Source organism: Myotis daubentonii, chromosome 4 (assembly GCF_963259705.1).
Source record: "Myotis daubentonii chromosome 4, mMyoDau2.1, whole genome shotgun sequence".
In the NCBI taxonomy this organism is placed as follows: domain Eukaryota; kingdom Metazoa; phylum Chordata; class Mammalia; order Chiroptera; family Vespertilionidae; genus Myotis; species Myotis daubentonii.
Genome location: NC_081843.1, coordinates 17,200,516 through 17,217,486, shown reverse-complemented (window position 1 = coordinate 17,217,486; position 16,971 = coordinate 17,200,516). Strand labels below are relative to the sequence as shown.

Genomic DNA, 16,971 nt, shown 5'->3' with positions numbered 1-16,971 from the left:
GCATTGTAATTGCAGTTGCTAGATCAAACATGCAGCTTGTGGGCCTGGAGGCTCCGGTGAGAATGAAAGGGTGGGAGCTCCTCTCCCCAGCCTTTGGCCAGCTGGCTCCACACCCAGTCCTGGCCTCACTGATGTCTCTCCAGAGCCCTTGCCCAGGCCACCCCAGCTGCTGGGTCAGCCCTGCCCAGCCACTTGTCTGCAGCTCTGCAGGGGGAGAAGGGGGAGGAGGCAGGAGGAGGGCGTGGGGCGGGCTGGCCTGGGCTGAAGCTCTCCACAAGCCTCAAGCAGAAGCCAGCCATGTCCAGCCTGGGGCTCCTGCTCCTGCTCCTGCTTCTGGCACGGCCGGTGTCACCCTCCTCATTGCCACCGCTGGACACCCCAGAGGGCAAGGCCACCATCGCCGGCCTCGTCCTCTCGGCACTGGAGAGAGCCACCTCCTTCTTGGAGAAGAGGTTGCCCGAAATCAACCTGGACGGCGTGGTGGGGTTCCGGGTGCTGGAAGGTGGGTGTGCTCTCATTCCCCTGGACTGGCCGCCAGGAAAACCAGTTCTTAGCCTGTCACCCGCCTGCTCTGTGCCCCTGGGACCTGGCCACCTTCTGGCTTGATGATTAGGAAAGGGGGGATTTGCTTCTTTGGGGTGTCTCGGGGCCCTGCTGTTATCAGATATTTTAGAAGCAGGGAGGATTCAAAGGCCACACGAGAAAAGATTAGGAAAGTATTGTTTTCCCGGGAGGAAATGATCCACTTGACAGTCCCTGCGGATATGCCATGAACAAGGTGGGCAGAGGGAGTGTACCTTCTGAAGGGGTATTTATGGGAGGGTGGCCATGGACAAAGCACCCCCGGCCCCAGCACTCCCTACTTCCAGTCAAAGCCAACAGGAGGCTCTGAGAAAAGAGCCAAGTGTTTGTTCAGCTTTGAGAAATATAAGATCCCCGAGGAAGGAATTGGAGACGGGCCAAGGCAAACAGGTAGACACCCTCAACACACAATGAGTGGCAGCAAACCCTTCCCCACAGGCCGCCCTAAGAGACAAAGAGCCAACGGGGTGTCAGCCTGGGGCTCTGGCTGGCCCCTGTGCCAAGTCAGCCCTCTGTGCACTAGTAAGTAGCCAGTGCAGCTTTCGGCCCACCAGGCCCCAGCGGGAGGAGGGGCTCTGGGACAAAGACATCTCCTCTCTTTCTGGCCACCACCCTTCTCTCCCACTCCTGAGGGGCTACTGCTGGTCAGCCCATAGGGCACCTCTGTGAGAATGAGAAAAAGGCAACCCCTTCCTCAAGTCACTTGACTGCCATCTGCTGGAAACTTGTCTTAATACATATACACGAACCCTTGATGAGGACCTGTGTTGTCCTCACGCGGTGTACGACTTGCTCAACTGCACATGGTGGTTCTTCGCCCTGCAAGCTGAATCCTCCCTCACCTTTCTCTCCTGTATAGCCACCCTGTCTCCTTAATTAGCAGGAATAGCTAAACTTGATTAAGCCCTCACTTTGCGCTATAGACAATGCTAAGTTCTCTCATGCATTAATTAGGTCAGTTAATCCTTATAACCCCCTCCTTCAAGAAGGAAGGACTATCATTATCCCCATCTTACAGATGAAGAAAGTGAAGTGGAGAGAAATTAAATGATTCTCTGGTCACCCAACAAAAAAGCATTCGAGTCAGGATTTGAATCCAGGCCCACGTCCAGATCTCTCAGCCACCCACCACCTCCTGTCACTCCGGCTCCACCCGGGTGGCCCAGCTCAGCCCCACAGAGGCCTACTTCCCAATCAGCTCAGCAAAGTCTTTCCCCTCCGTAGCTGGAGGAGGCAGAGGCTCAGTAAGCACTAGCTCGCAGGGTCTTTTTCCTGCCCACACGGGTTGTCAGGTGGTGGAATGAGCGCTCTCTGTTCCCTCCCAGTGCAGCTGAAAGGTGTTCAGGAGGAGTGGGCCCGGGACCCCCGGCTGCGGCCGCAGAGCCTGCGAGTGGGGAAGCTGGCGCAGGAGCTGGAGCTTCTCCTCCACAGATCCATCTCCTACCTCAGGCTCAGTGACCCCCGGTACCTAAGAGGTAATGGCACGGGGTGGAGTCCATTTCTTCAGGAGCACAGCCTCTGGGGACATTACTGAGACACCCTGGTGCGGCGCCTCCGGTACAAAGGGAGGGTTGAGGACGGCTGCGTCCTGTCGTCCTGTTGTCCTGTCGGCCAAGCGCGCCACAGGCTGGCCCTGGGGACTGTCTGTTCATCCTTGACTTCAGATTGAGACGACCTCTCCCACCCACATAGCGGGGGCGGAAAGTAGGGAACATGTCGCCTGTCGTTTGTTCAGCTTGTGCCCAGGTTGGGGACCTTCATCCTAGACCAGAGGGGACGGGAGGTGGGAACCTAAATGCTAATTCAGCCCTTTGCACAGCAAATATTAGCATCTCGCTAGCATCTGTCTGGTGCCCTATAAAGCTAGGAGTTCCTTCTCCTGGTCAGCCTTGAGTTGCCCTACGAAGGGCCGCATCCCATGAGCCTGGCCTGGACTGCTCCAGGGGCTATAAAACCAGCCCATCATGCTCCTCTGACCCTGTCTCCCAGGCCCACAGCTCTTGCCAGGCCCTACTGCCCGTGAGCCCAGCCCAGCCCTGCCCAGCCCTGGCCTGCCTCTGCGGTGGAGATCCTCCATCCTCTCCCAGGCCGGGCCCCTGAGACCCTGCCAGCTCATGTCACTCTAGAGAAGCCCCCTGGCTGGGTATTTCTGATGTAAGAGCTTCACTTTCTCTCTGAACTGAAGGAACCAACTAACCCTTTTTATCTGTCTCAAGCTTCCACAGATGCCGTGGATTTAGCCAAAGCCAGTCCCAACATTGTTCTAGTTATTTTTATGGTGTTTGTTTTTGTTGTTGCTTGTTTGTTTCTTAGAAAAAGAGCCTCCTGAGTGTTTCAAACACAATGCCCAACCAGCGGGCAAGGCTTAGGGCCTGAGTAGATACCATGTGGTCGGGGCTGCCCAGGGAGGATCACCGAGGTCCTGGGCTCTGAGCCACAAGAGCCAGGGGGCGGTTAGCACCGCACGGCCCACTGCGCCTGGGGCCCTCCCTCCACCCCCTTCTTTCCGCCAGAGTTCCAGCCAACCATCCAGCCCGGATTTTGGAAGCTCCCACACGTCTGGACACACACCAACACCTCCATGGTGTACCCCACGATCGAGATCCAGGACTCCTTCTCAGAGGAACACAGTGACATGTGCCTGGTGCAGCTGCTGGGAACCGGGTGGGCCCCCTATGCCTGCCCCCTTCAGGAAAACCCAAAAGTGCTCTCTCCCCCAGTCCTCCTGTCCCACTAGCTCTCCGAGTCCCCGGGGGTTTATAGCAAACCAGGAGCAGCTTCCTCAGAGCCACCCTGACACCGCCCTCTCCCACCCCCAGCACGTGAGTTGGCCACACTCTCCACCCACGCTGCCAGCCTGGTCCAGCCACCGCCACCTGCTGACTCGTCTCCCCACACCAGAGGGATCTTGTCACAAACCACACTTGAAGCTTCCTGTTGTTCTCAGGACAAAGCCCTACCTCCTACCACCCTTCCAGGCCCCCAGGCCCTTCTGGTCCACCCTGAGAGGCTCCCTCCCATTAGAAGCCTGTCCCTTTGCCAAGAACATGCCCCTACGGGGCCTCCTCCCACCCCATCCTCCCCACCCCTGTGCCTAAGTAACTGCTCACAGTTGAGGACCAGCTCCAGAACCTTCCCTGACTCCACTGCGCGTGCTGGCCTCCCATGATGGGCTGCCTCTCCTAACACCACAGGAGCCACAGACGCAATATACATTTGTTTCAAGGTTCTGTGTCCCCACCAGGCTGTAGGTCTGGAGAGCGGAACCCGCGCCTCATTGAGTCCCCCATTTTGTCCTGCTGAGCCTTGACCTCAGAGCATATCCCCAGGGCAGCCCTAGACGCAGGGAACGTTGGGCAGAGGGCAGCAGGTGCTCAGGCCTCCAGCATCCTTCCAAGAGGTGTGTGGGCCAGGACACAGCTGGGCTCACTGAGGGTCAGTCCTGTCCCCTCTCAACCAGTGAGGGACCCACCCTTTTGTCCCGTCTCTTTTTTAAAAATATATATATTTTATTGATTTTTTATAGAGAGGAAGGGAGAGAGATAGAGAGTTAGAAACATCGATGAGAGAGAAACATCGATCAGCTGCCTCCTGCACATCCCCCACTGGGGAAGTGCCTGCAACCCAGGTACATGCCCTTGACTGGAATCGAACCTGGGACCTTTCAGTCCACAGGCCGACGCCCTATACACTGAGCCAAACCGGCTTTGGCTGTCCCGTCTCTTTTATGGGGCAGGCCTTGAGGGGGACTGAGCATGCTGGGCCCAGACCCCAAGCTGTCTGGGTTCAGAGTTCCCATGGAGCAATGGGAAGTTGCAGTCCCAGTGGCTCCTCCAACCCAACACTGTTCCAGGTCACCTCCTTGTGCTGGGGGCACTGATTTAGCCAATCAAAACCCAGACATCTGTGTCTTATGCAGCAGCCCCTTGTGCCCAGCTGGGTGCCTGGAACCTACAGGGCTCTAGTAACTATGGGGCAATCAGGACCAGGGGAGGCTCCAGGCCTTGGACTTCCTTTAGGACACCCTCACCAGCCTGGAACCACCTCTCCCCCAGGACAGACAGCAGCCGGCCCTGCAGGCTCTCAGGCTTCTGCAGGACCCTCATGACCACGCCTGGCTGCTCAGGCTACTGCCTGTCCCACCAGCTGCTCTTCTTCCTCTCGGCCAGAATGGTGAGTGCTGAGTAGGCCTGGCCACACCCCAAGGGGGTGGAGGCTGATGAAAAGGGGCTCTTGGCTATGTGATCTTGTATGCTACACACTGGGAAAGGAAGCAGGTTTTTGGACTTGTGTTTCGGACAACTGGAAGGAGAAGTGAGAGTAGCCTGCCATCCACCAGCTATACAATCTAACCAACCTGGCTGGGGGCGGGGCAGAGGGGCTGTGGATTTGGGATTCTGTTGGACAGAGAGCTTTGCATGCTGAACTGGATCGTAGGGCATCAGGAAAATAAAAACAGCCTTAGAGAAGCAGCAGAAAGAACTCAGCAAATGCCAACAAATGGAAAAGGACTTAGACTGGAGTTGATGGTTGCTTCCAGGAGCTCAAGTCAAGACCAAACCAGCCCCGCCCCACCTCTCCAGCACCCAAGCTCCTCCAAGGCCAAGAGCTCAAACTCTGCTAAATAATAACAGTGATCATTTTAAAGCATCTATATTTCTTTATATAGAAAGGTAGGGCTCATTATCTCTTATTTTTAAAATGTTATTAACTGTCCAGAGATTTCATCTGAAAGGGGACTTGCTGATTTTGTTTAACAGATTCTTTTATTATTATTTATTTGCAAACCATCATGGACCAGTATTTTTGTAAATACAATAAAAAACAAATTATGAGGAACGTTATTTTTTTAATATATTTTATTCATTTTTTTACAGAGAGGAAGGGAGAGGGATAGAGAGTTAGAAACATCAATGAGAGAGAAACATCCATCAGCTGCCTCCTGCACACTCCCTACTGGCGATGTGCCCGCAACCAAGGTACATGCCCTTGGCCGGAATCGAACCTGGGACCCTTGAGTCCACAGGCCAACGCTCTATCCACTGAGCCAAACCGAATAGGGCAATGAGGAACATTATTTTGACTTGGATTCGACAGGTAGAAAGTTGCCCTGACATTGCCATAAAGTTTCTAAAGCCTAGTCTCATCTCCTGTCCCCTCTCAGTAACCGAGGCCCACCCTCTGAGTAGCCCTGAAGCCGCCAGCCCAGTCTGGAATCAGAATGTCCTAACAGCAGCTCGTGGCTATAGGGTGCCCCCTTGTGCTGGGCATCCTGTCCCGCACTTTCTAGTATATATCTGCTCGCCAGTGTGAGCGTCCGCCCCTGCAGCTCCCAGCAGCATTGCCCGTTCCCTGTGAAGGCCCTTGAGGCTCCAAAAGGTTAACTTGGCAGACCAAGGTCACACAGCTTCTAAGTGGCAGAGGACTCAAACCCAGATCTCTCTGAGCCCAGTGACTGAGCTCCATCAGACTAAGATGGTGGGGGAGAAATTCTGGGAAAAGGGGAAAGACCTGACCCAAACAAAGGTAGCTACTTCAGGACCATCTCAGAACTGCAAGTCTTTTCCCCAAACAGATGGCACACTTGTCACCTGTACCACCAACCCCTTTGATCCCACAGAAGGGATGCACGAAGGGGCTGTTCCGCCAGAACCAGCACTACATGGACCTGTTCTGCGCCAACATGATGGACCTGAACCGGAGGGCCGAAGCCGTCGGATACGCCTACCCGATCCGGGACATCTTCATGGAAAACAGTGGGCATTCCTCTCCGGGGACAGCGCAACAGGGTGTCCCTGATAACGGGCATATGCGCGCAGAGTAGGGCTGCCAGGGTGAGCAAATGGAAGTACAGGATGCCCGGTAAATTTGAACTTCACAAAAACAATGAATAACTTTCAGTATAAATGTATCCCAAACATGGCATGAGCTATACTTATACTTAAAATTTTTAATTTGTTGTTTATTGGAAACTCAGATTTCACTGGGCCTCCTGTGTTTTATCTGCCACTGTTTTGACTGCTTCCTGCCCCCAAAGGCTGACCCAGTGACAGAGCTCTGGATGGACGGACTGCCGCCCAACAGTTAGTCAGAACCTTAGAGATGAGGCCAAAAGGGGGTCCTGGGTGGCCTCTTCTTAGCTTCAGTGTCCAGATCCCTCTCCTGATCCTGACTCTAGACTCGCTTTGAACAAGGACCTAAGTGGGAGGCAGGACCCAGGCCAGGAGCCCCTGTTCCTAATGCAGAGCCTCAGGGCTGCCTCCTGTCGGCCACTGCGTTGAGCGTCCACCTCCTGGCACTGCCCGGCCCTGGTGCGAGGAGGCAGATGGCACTGCAGTGGCCCGGGGAGTGGGAGGAGGTGGGCCTGTGGGGACAGGGTTGCAGAAGGTCCCCTGTGTTTGCTTCTAGTCATGCTCTGTGGAATCGGCGGCTTCTCTGACTTCTACAAGCTCCGGTGGCTGGAGGCCATGCTCAGCTGGCAGAAGCCGCAGGAAGGATGCTTTGGGAGGCCTGGTGAGCTGCCCTCCGGCCCTGGCTGGGAGCATGTTCTGTGCCAGATGGGGAAAGGGACACAGTGGTGTTAGGGACGCAAAGAGAGATCTGCAACAACCATATGTGTGCGTGCACGAGCACGTGTACACACACACACACACACACACACACACACACACACACGAGGGGACATGGGCTCGGAACTTTGGAAGCCAAAACCTTGCAGGACAGGAGGCAGTCCTGGTGAAAGATGTTAGCCCCCTGCACCTGCATTAACAAAGGCATTCCTTCAACGAGTATTCCCTGAGTACCTACTGTGTGCCAGACACTGTGCTAGGCTCCAGATCAACTAGGGCACTGGGAAAAAGAGGCAGATCCTACCTAAACAAACCAATAGTGAAATAATTGTGAGTTCTGAAAGGGCTATGAAGGAGACACAGGCTGAGAAGGGAAAGAACATCATGGAAGGTTCTTTAGGCGGAGTGGTCGGGAGGGGGTGGGGATGTGTGGGAGGGGTGACATAGAAGCAAAGGGTGGAGGATGTAGTCCCTTTCCAGCCATGTGATACTGGTCCTCATTGGAGTAAGTTGCTTTCCCTCTCTGAGCCTCAGTTTCCCCGTCTGTAAATAAATGGGCATAATTCCTTTCTAAACTGTGAGAAGCAGGTATAACACATGTGAAACCACCTGACCTGTCTGGGTACAGAGAAGGATCCCAATCTATGCTGGTGTCCTAAATGAAACTATTATGATGCTCCAAGAGGCACAGCTTTCGAAATAAGAGAGTCTGGTTTGAAACAGAGGCGATCAGGAAATGAAGATTCTTAGGCCCCCAGACCTATAGATTCAGCAGGTGGAGGTGGAGCTGTAGAACCTGCATTTTAAAAATAACTTTTTTCAATTTATTTTTCAATTGCAGTTGACATACAATATCATATTAGTTTCAGGAACCTGCATTTTTTAAATATTTTTTATTGATTTCAGAGAGGAAGGGAGAGGGAGAGAGAAATTGAAACATCAATGAGGAGAATTATTGATAGGCTGCCTCCTGCACGCCCCCAACAATGGGGATCAAGCCCACAACCCTGGCATGTGCCCTGACAGGGAATCGAACCGTGACCTCCACGTTCATAGATGGACGCTCAACCACTGAACCTGCATTTTTAATGCGCTCCTCTGGCCATTCAGATGTGGGGGACCACAATTTGAGAAAGATCAGATGACAAATTTAGGCCCTGCGAAATGGTCTGCAGACAGGTGCTCCAGGGGACTTCTGGGAGAGCCTCCAGAGCCAAGAGAGGAGCTGAGTGGCTTGAGGTGTTGTAATTGGAGGCTGTTCAGCACGTAATGTTTTAAAATCCATCTTGAGAGGTTCATCTTTCACTCTTCTCCCAGATACTGAAGATGGGGAATTATCTAACGTCATTCAACACCAACAGCATTCTTCGAGAAGAGTAAAGAGGCGAGAAAAACTATTTGCAGGTAATAAAAATACCCAAGGGACCTTCTTGGCATGAAACGGAGATGTCCAGGAAGGAGGTGCACACAGATGGCCCCGGTGGAAGGCAGGCCCTGCACCCCTGAAGGGGGCTGATCGAAGCGCACTTGTGGTTGGGCGGAGAGGGGTGAGGCTAGGAGTCCCTGACGCCCTCCCGTTGGAAAATGGTGAGTCCAGAGATAGTGTCTCAGTGAAAGGAGCACAAAAGAGAAGTTTCCGGGTAATACTGGAAAACCACCGAGTTAACCCCTCTCCATCAAAGTCTGATCAGGAGAACAGAATCCACATGTGAACCTCCCCAAGAGGGAATTCAATGTAGGCAACTTGCCTGCTGTTGGTGGGCAAGGCAGCCTGGGAAGTGTAGTTTGAAGAGGTCAGCACACTGGGTAGGGAGGGAATCTGGGAGCCAGCACCCAAGTAACCAGCACAATCCCAAGGGCCACATGTCCTGGCGTCCCCAGCTTACACCAGTTTTTCTGGTGTCATTATGAATAGTGCCCTTTTCCTCCCCAAAGCATCCTGGTTGAAAAGGTAAGTTATGTGGTTAGCTCACCCATTCAGGGAGACTGAGAATAGGATATAACTATACTGGAAAGGAAAGAAAGGCAAAATGTAACATGGAATAAAGGGGTGGGCGGAGAGAGGTAGAGAGGGAGGGAGAAAGAATAAAGAGAGGAGGACTTGATTTCAATCTTTTTATTTTTAAAAAATATATTGTTATTGATTTCAGAAACGAAGAGAGAGAGGAGAGACAGAAACATCAATGATACGAGGGGATCATTGATCGGCTGCCTCCTGCACGCCCCATACGGGATCGAACCTGCAACCCAGGCATGTGCCCTGACCGAGAATTGAACCATGACCTCCTGGTTCATAAGGTTGACGCTCAACCACTGAGCCACGCTGGCCGGGCTCAATCTTTTTATTAATAAAAAATAAGTAATTGCAAGGCAAAAACAGGAAGGGAAGTGGAGTAGCCAGCTCAGAGTAGATGTCCAGCGTATGCTGGGGGATGACTTCAGTAACTAAGCATCTCACCATCAACCCCACCACCTACCTGCAGGTAGACAAGAGAGGGAGTGGCGTCACACATGCAATGGGTCCATTTTACAGCTGCCCCCAGGGGTTGGGCAGAGCAAGGGACTCTCAGGAGACTGACTCCTCCAGGCCCCTGCCCTGGCTAGGCCTTCCTGACATGGAGCGGCAGGGGCTGCCTGTGGGGTGGTAGGGAGCCTGCTGTGCACACCCTGGGAGCTGGCTGCCTCCTAGAGACTGAGATCTGGGGAGAAAGCTGGAGAAATTCAGAAGCCCCGGCCCTAACTTGTGCCCCTGATGGTTGACCAGCAGCCTAGAAAACTGCCCAGGAGGGAGCAACATGCTCCTTCCTTCATTTATGACGCACACCCATGGAGGTCAGGAGCACAGAACCTGAAGGCAGGCTGTCTGGGTTTGAATCCGCTTCTGCCGTTATTCACTGTGGGTATCACTCTACCTCTCTGAGCCTCAGTTTCCTCTGTAAAATGGGGACCAAACAGTGTGTCCTTCATAGGGCTGTTGGGGTTAATATCAGATCATTGTGCACAGCAATCCCCACGGAATTTGGTGTACGGTAAGCCATGGATAAGTGTGGACTGCCAGGGTGAGTGATTGGGCTCCTGGAAACCTGCATTCTCCCTCCCTCCAAGGGGCCTGGCTGGGGTTCTTCTCTTCTCCAAGTTTGTGAGAGGAGAGTAAAGTCTTCGCTCCTCCCACCTTCCCAGAAACTGAAGGTGAGCGGCCCACTCTGAGTTCATTTGAGTTCAGAGAACTAAAGGACGTCTAAGGAGTTCCTGCTTCAGGCAGGTATCACATGGGACCCTCAGGCCCGAGGCAGCAATGAGGGAGGCTGTCCGGGTCAAGAAATGAACTGTGGAATTACCAGGGCTGGGAGCTCAGCTCTGCTACCTGCGCCTCAGTTTTCCCAACTGTAAAATGGGGCAATGAGGTGCTAAATGTTTCAGAGGGCCTTAGAGCAGGGGAAACAGGAAGGAGCTGGACAAGGGTGCATGTGGCCTCGGGTCAGATCCCATGGGAGGGGGTTCGAGCAGGAATCGCACCACCGAGTCACACCCCAAGACAGGACCTGGCTTCTGGATCCCTGTATTACTAAGTCATTGGGAGGTATAACCTCCCAGATGGCTGAAGACATTTCTCTGGAGAAGGAAGCCATTAGCAGCCAACACACTCACAGCAGCAGGTGGGTGGGTGCCCAACCCAGCTGTGGGTCCCAGGCTGGCTGGGCGAGTATCTGCAAAGCACTCCGGAGGGAACTGTGGCCCCACCCAGCACTCTGTCTCTCTCCCCAGATGGCTGCTCCTCCCACAACACAGCCATGGCCGTGGCAGCCCTAGGTGGCTTTCTCTACGCCCTGGCACAATACCCGCCAGCAAACGGAGAGCCGCGGCCAGCCACACTGGCACCACCAACGACCACTGACACGGCTGGCTCCAGTCCTGCTGCCCCAAGATGAAGCCCACACCTTTAGTCCTTCCTTCCTGAAGTCCCGGGCCACACCCTGAGGAGGCAGCTGAGAGCAAAGCACCCCAGCTTTGTCCCCTCAGGGCACAAGACCAGGGGAGGGGGTCGGGACGGATCCAGGTGTGGCAGCAGGTGAATAAACTCAGAGTGCAGTTGAGTGGGGAGTTGAGCCTTGTTTCTCAGCCTTTTGGACAACATCTGGGACCGTGTTCTGAATCTTCAACCAACTCAACACAAATGCTAGAGACCCGTAAACTTGAGTCTGAAAGCAATTTGATCAGGTGTCAACAGTTGCATCTTCCCCCCTGGGAGAAATAAGGGTCTTGAAAAATAATCGTGGCCTAGATCTCAAGATAGGAGCAGGAAAGGCAGCACATAAACTCTCTACATCCTGTGCAAAAACCTCTGCGATATCAGGTCACATCCTGTCACAGTCACGTCATTTTACCAAAGGCTGTATGGCACGATGGGAACCGCGTGTTCTGTGCCCTGGCTGCCTGGGTGCAAGTCCCAGTTCCCACTCATTAGCGCAGAGTCCCTGGGCAGGGTCATTTAGTGTCTCTGTGGCTCCGCGTCCTCATCAGTTGGGATGATTAGTGCACCTGCCTCAGTTTTGGCCTCACTGCTGTGAGAGTTACCTTTGCAGAGGGCAGAGAATGGTACCTGTGACGCAGTAAGTTCCAGGTAAGCATTACCTGCTACCACAACAGTGGCTACCACAAAAATGGAGATGTCAGGTGACGTGGGGACTTGTCCCCAAACCCCCAGCAGCTGACTGGTGCCGATTTCAGGCTGGCATCAGATGGGCATCAAAATTAGATTCCAGGGTAGAAAAGCCAGCTAAAAACCCAGTCCTTGGGCTGGAAGGCTCTGAGTCCATCTTGCTTTGCTTCACAGTGGGAAATCGTAGCCCTGGCTGGTGTGGCTCATTTGGATGAGTGTCCTCCCATGCACCAGAACGTCACCGGTTCAATTCCCAGTTAGTGCCCTGGGTTGCAGGCTCAATCGATGTTTCTCTCTCACATCGATCTTTCTCTCTCTCTCTCTCTCTTCCCCTGCCACTCTCTCTAAAATATAAAAAATAGACAAACAGCCCTGGCTAGTTTGGCTCAGTGGATAAAGCGTTGCCCTGTGGACTGAAGGGTCCTGGGTTCGATTCCGGTCAAGGGCATATGCCTAGGTTACAGGCTTGATCCCCAGAAGGGGGCGAGCAGGAGGCAGCTGATCAGTGATTCTCTCTCATCATTGATGTTTCTATCTCTCTCTCCCTCTCCCTTCCTCTCTGAAATAAATAAAAATATATTTTTTTAAAAATAGACAAAGTGGTAATCACTGCTGATCATCCTTATGCCACAATGTAGTCATATTTGAGGATCTGAATGAAAATACTCCGGGGAGGGGTGGAGTTCTTCTAAATCTTTCCTTTAGGAGTGTCCTCTGTCTACTCCTCTTTGCCGCTGTCCCTGGAAGCTTTCCTGAAACTGCTCTGAAGTTGTGCGTCAGGTCCTTTCACATTGCCTTGCAAACAAAAGTTAGCCAAGACAGGCACACAGCCAGTCTGGGGAGAGGTGTGCCACCCCTCCCAGTCCTTCCTGAAGTGGATGGATTAGTCAGGGACCTGACACCCATTCTTTTTAAAAGGCTTAAATTACCAAAGTGGGGGAGGGGCCTCTGGGAGAAACTGGAGCCTACAAGTTACTTTAAGAGGAGCAACTCCTCAGGCAAAATGGGAAAACTTGTGAGTTAAGACTTCCTCACCTCAGTGTGAATCAGTTTGTGGGAACCAGAGCTGAGAGAACAAAAGGAAGAAAAATCACAATTAGCGGGAGCCCAGAAGAGCTCAAGCGTCCACTCTTTCCCGTTTTTCTCTCTGGGCTATTGTGCCTCTACTTCCCCCTCACACATCGCTGGTCAGGGGACTGAATCAGGCAACGTTTCACCAGTACCCTCTGCATTTCCCAGGACTTAACTTATTCCCTTTCTTCCACCTGGATTACCTGTTCTGCTCCTAGCCCCCAACTCAGTTACAATTTTATTTGACCTTTAAAATTCAACTGGAAGGTCACTTGTCCTATGAAATCTCCCATCCTCCCTCCTAACTCCCTATCTACTTCTTTTATATCCAGCTCTTTTGACATTTTATGCTGGCATTTATTTATGTACATGTCGATTTGTGGAAAAAGGGGCCACATGCTAACCTGACAAACCCAGGAGAGGCCTGCATGTTGGTCTTGCAAACTCAGAGACCTAAAGTAACCACAAAGGATGGTCTGAAATTAAACTTTAACTAAAAGCAATTATGGTGGGTAGTTACATCCTAGGCCGGTATCTTCTCTGACAAGGTCAACCTTTACCTTAACTGAGCCTATCTGTCTTTTTGCATCTATAATAACATACCCTTGAAATGTCTGGGTGACTTGTAAACTTCCCTTTTTCTGGAGCCCTTGGGGTACAACCTAATGTGCTGGGTGCCAGGACAGATACCACAAATTCCTTCATTATCATGTTAATTGTTCCTGAATCCACCTAAGTATGTGTCTATATCCAATCCCAGGGGTCCCCCTCTCCCTCCTGCCCCCCACTTTGCTTTCTCCTGCGTCTCTAGTCTATCACCAATGGATTTCATGTAACCCACCTATGTCCCTTTCCTTTGATAGCAATTTATAAATACAGATGTAACCCGCCATTCTCCAGAGCATAATCTCAATTCATTGAGGTTCTGCTTCCCAGCATATGTCCACAGTTTGGCGCAAATAAACTCACAAAAATTCTTTACAGGTTTCAATGGGTTTTTTTACGTTAACAGATTCTATCATCAAATTGTAAACTAGGGCAGGGGCGATACCGTGCTCCTCTTCAGGAGCCCAGCTCCTACTGAACTGCCTGGAGCACAGAAGTGTTCAATACATGTTTGTGGAATTAAATGGGGGAGGGAGAAGAACAGACTCTCTGGATTATGTTCAGGTGTTAGCCAGTGGAAGAGACCTTGGGCTGTGAGCATTGTTGAGTCGGATCTGGCCATTTGGCAGCCCCCCAACTCCATGCAGAATGCCAGGGACCTAATGTCACCTCCCACCCCATGGAGCATATACAACAGAACCTCCTGCTTCTCAAAACCTCGAAGCTGGTTCTAGGACATCGTAAATGCCCTCGTAGCACTTTACAGGATGTATACAAACACTACACAAACATAAGAAAATGATCTTCGTTTATAATTCTTAAAAAGGTTTTATGAAAAGCAACCTTGGTTTTTCAGGCTCCAAAACAAACATGCATCCCCACTGAGAAGGAAGCTGCTTCTGGGTGGGAGAGCAGAGGGCTACCAGCTCATGCTTCAGAACCAGCTGCCTCGTCTTACAGCTGTGTGACCATGGGCCCAAGCCTGCCCTCTCTGTGTCTCCATTTCCTTTTCTGTACAAAGGACAACTTAATAATACCCACCTACTAGGATACATGAGGCATCCAAAAAAATGGTGCAGGTTAAGCTGCCTGCACACTGCCTGGGGTTTAGATGAGCTCAAGTGGCTGTCAGCTGAGTTTTCTTATAAAACCAGCATCCACACCACCTCTGGGGTTTTATCAGTCACCGATTAGACCTAGCAAATGATGTCACTCCTATCCATTCATTCAATAAATACTGATGGAGAGCCTGCTGTGTGCCAAGCTGTGCTCTGGGCATGGGAAATGCAGCTGAGAACACAATGACCCCGCTCCCATCCATTTGTTCAAGAAATATCGTAAAGCGCCTACTGTGTGCCAGGCACATGCTAAGTGCTGGGGAAAAGCAGTGCTCTCTATCCTCATAGATGTGACAGTCAAAGTGGGAGAGAGACATTAGAAAAGAGTTTCAATCAAGCAGGTGGAGCTTATAGTAGGGAAAGACTGGGTGCACAGCTTCAACATTTTATTCTGTCCCTCAATTCATAATCTCATACCAATGCATAAATGCTGTTCATGGTCTAGGTGAGTGGAGAAAACACAGACACTTGCTATATTCTACACTCAGTCAGGAAGCCTGCTAACTGCTTGTAAAAGCTCCACAGCAACAGAGAAGGCCTCTTCAGGAAAGGTGTGCCCAGCCCTGACTGGGGGCAGGAACTCAGAGGCTGGAGCCTGTGGGCTGAGGGCTCAGGGAGGAGTCCACAACCCTCAGTGCCATCCTGTCAGCCTCAGGATTAACACCCTCCCTGCAGTTTGCCATCACTCCCCGTCCCAGCCCCAGCTCCAGGCAACCACTAATCTGCTTTCTGCCTGCAAATTTGCCTTTTCCAAACATTTAATACACATAAAACCACTCGACAAAGCTTTGGCGGGGGGGGGGGGGGTGATTAAAATGTCCTAAAAGTGTGCTAAGGTGATGCTGAGAGATCTCTATACCTTTAAGTGTAAATCTTATCTTACTGTATGTAAGTTATACCTCAATTAAATTCTGTGTTGTTGTAGGTTTTTTAAAATATATTTTATTGATTTTTTTTACAGAGAGGAAGTGAGAGGGATAGAGAGTTAGAAACATCCATGAGAGAGAAACATCCATCAGCTGCCTCCTGCACACCCGCTACTGGGAATGTGCCCGCAACCAAGGTATATACCCTTGACCGGAATCAAACCTGGGACTCTTCAGTCCACAGGCCGACGCTCTAGCCACTGAGCCAAACTGGTCAGGGCGTGTGTTGTTGTTTTAAACTTCCAGTGGCTTCCTATTATTTTGGGCTAAAATCCAAATTCATTTGCCTGGAGCCCTTCGAGATCTGGCATTGGCCTGGCCCTCCCATCTCAACCCTCCGCTTGCTCTGCTCTCCATGTTGGCTGAACCTCCTCCTCCTGCCAAGCTCTGCCCTACCTCCAGGCCCTGCAGTGCCCTCTGCCTGCAAGGCTCTGGCCCTCATCTCCCCACAACTGCCCCTTCTTTCCTGTCCTTTATGTCTCCATCTCAATGAGCTCACAGAGGCCTTCCCTGCCAGTGACACTGTTCTCTCTCTTTCCTTCTTCCCAGCTCTCACCATGCTTGCATTGTTAAATGTCTACAGTATTTCACCATTAAAATCTAAGATCCTGCCTGGCCAGGCATGGCTCTCAGTGTTTGACTGTGACCTATGAACCAGGAGGTCACGGTTTGATTCATGGTCAGGGCACATGCTGGGTTGTAGGTTCTATCCCCAGGAGGAGGCATGCAGGAGGCAGCCGATCAATAATTCTCTCTCATTATTGATGTTTTTTTCTCTCTCTCCCTCTCCCTCTCTGAAAGCAATAAAAACTTTTTTTTTAAATCTAAGATTTAGGAGGGCAGGGCCGGTCTGTCTGTTTCATCAGCATCTAACACATAGGGGAGCTCAATCCGTTGAACCCTCCAATGGTGGTGGAACCTGGATGAGGATGCTAAAAAGGGACCAAGGTATTCCAAATGAAGAACAGGTGTGCGCAAAGGAGACCGCCATGAGTCAATTAGAACTGCGGGTTTGGGCTTGTTAAAAGATAAACAAAGGCATGTTTAAACATGTAAGAGTTTACTTAAGTGAAAGTCAATTCAAATCAGGCAGCACCAAACTGGAAAACTCCTATGGAGAAAGTGGGGAAGCGACACAAGGAAATTGACTGGCTATAGCTTAAAGCTTAGCTAACAGTTTATGGTTGGTTGTTTATGACAGCACTTCGATTTCGTAACCTTGAGGTTTACGTTTTGGTTTACTTACTTTATAGACAGCCACGGTATTAGAACCCCATCCGTCTAATGGCCTCCTTATTGAATCAATGAAACAGGCTGCTCAGTTCAAATGGAGAATTTCTGTGGCACTTAAGTGCTTAGAACTTGGCAAAGGAGTAACAAACATCAAAGCAGGAAGAAGACAAAAGATCAGAACTCACCAGAGACTGCCTGCCACTTGC

General features: G+C 51.5%; 1 protein-coding gene across 1 annotated transcript; it reads left to right on the top strand.

Annotated features, from left to right (window-relative positions):
* Positions 1 to 236: 236 nt before the first annotated feature.
* Positions 237 to 11,245, top strand: C4H16orf89 (chromosome 4 C16orf89 homolog). The gene is made up of 8 exons (XM_059693071.1): positions 237 to 502; positions 1,908 to 2,057; positions 3,096 to 3,246; positions 4,638 to 4,755; positions 6,203 to 6,338; positions 6,991 to 7,095; positions 8,469 to 8,555; positions 10,917 to 11,245. Exons 1-8 carry the CDS (start codon positions 298 to 300, stop codon positions 11,078 to 11,080), a joined length of 1,116 nt encoding a protein of 371 aa, XP_059549054.1. The 5' UTR covers positions 237 to 297; the 3' UTR covers positions 11,081 to 11,245.
* Positions 11,246 to 16,971: the final 5,726 nt, after the last annotated feature.

Excerpts from the sequence above, each read along its gene's own strand:
- C4H16orf89 (XM_059693071.1), top strand. The coding sequence starts at position 298 with ATGTCCAGCCTGGGGCTCCTGCTCCTGCTCCTGCTTCTGGCACGGCCG. Across the intron at positions 2,058-3,095 it reads TGACCCCCGGTACCTAAGAG|AGTTCCAGCCAACCATCCAG; the intron begins GTAATGGCACGG and ends TCTTTCCGCCAG. Across the intron at positions 3,247-4,637 it reads GTGCAGCTGCTGGGAACCGG|GACAGACAGCAGCCGGCCCT; the intron begins GTGGGCCCCCTA and ends CCTCTCCCCCAG.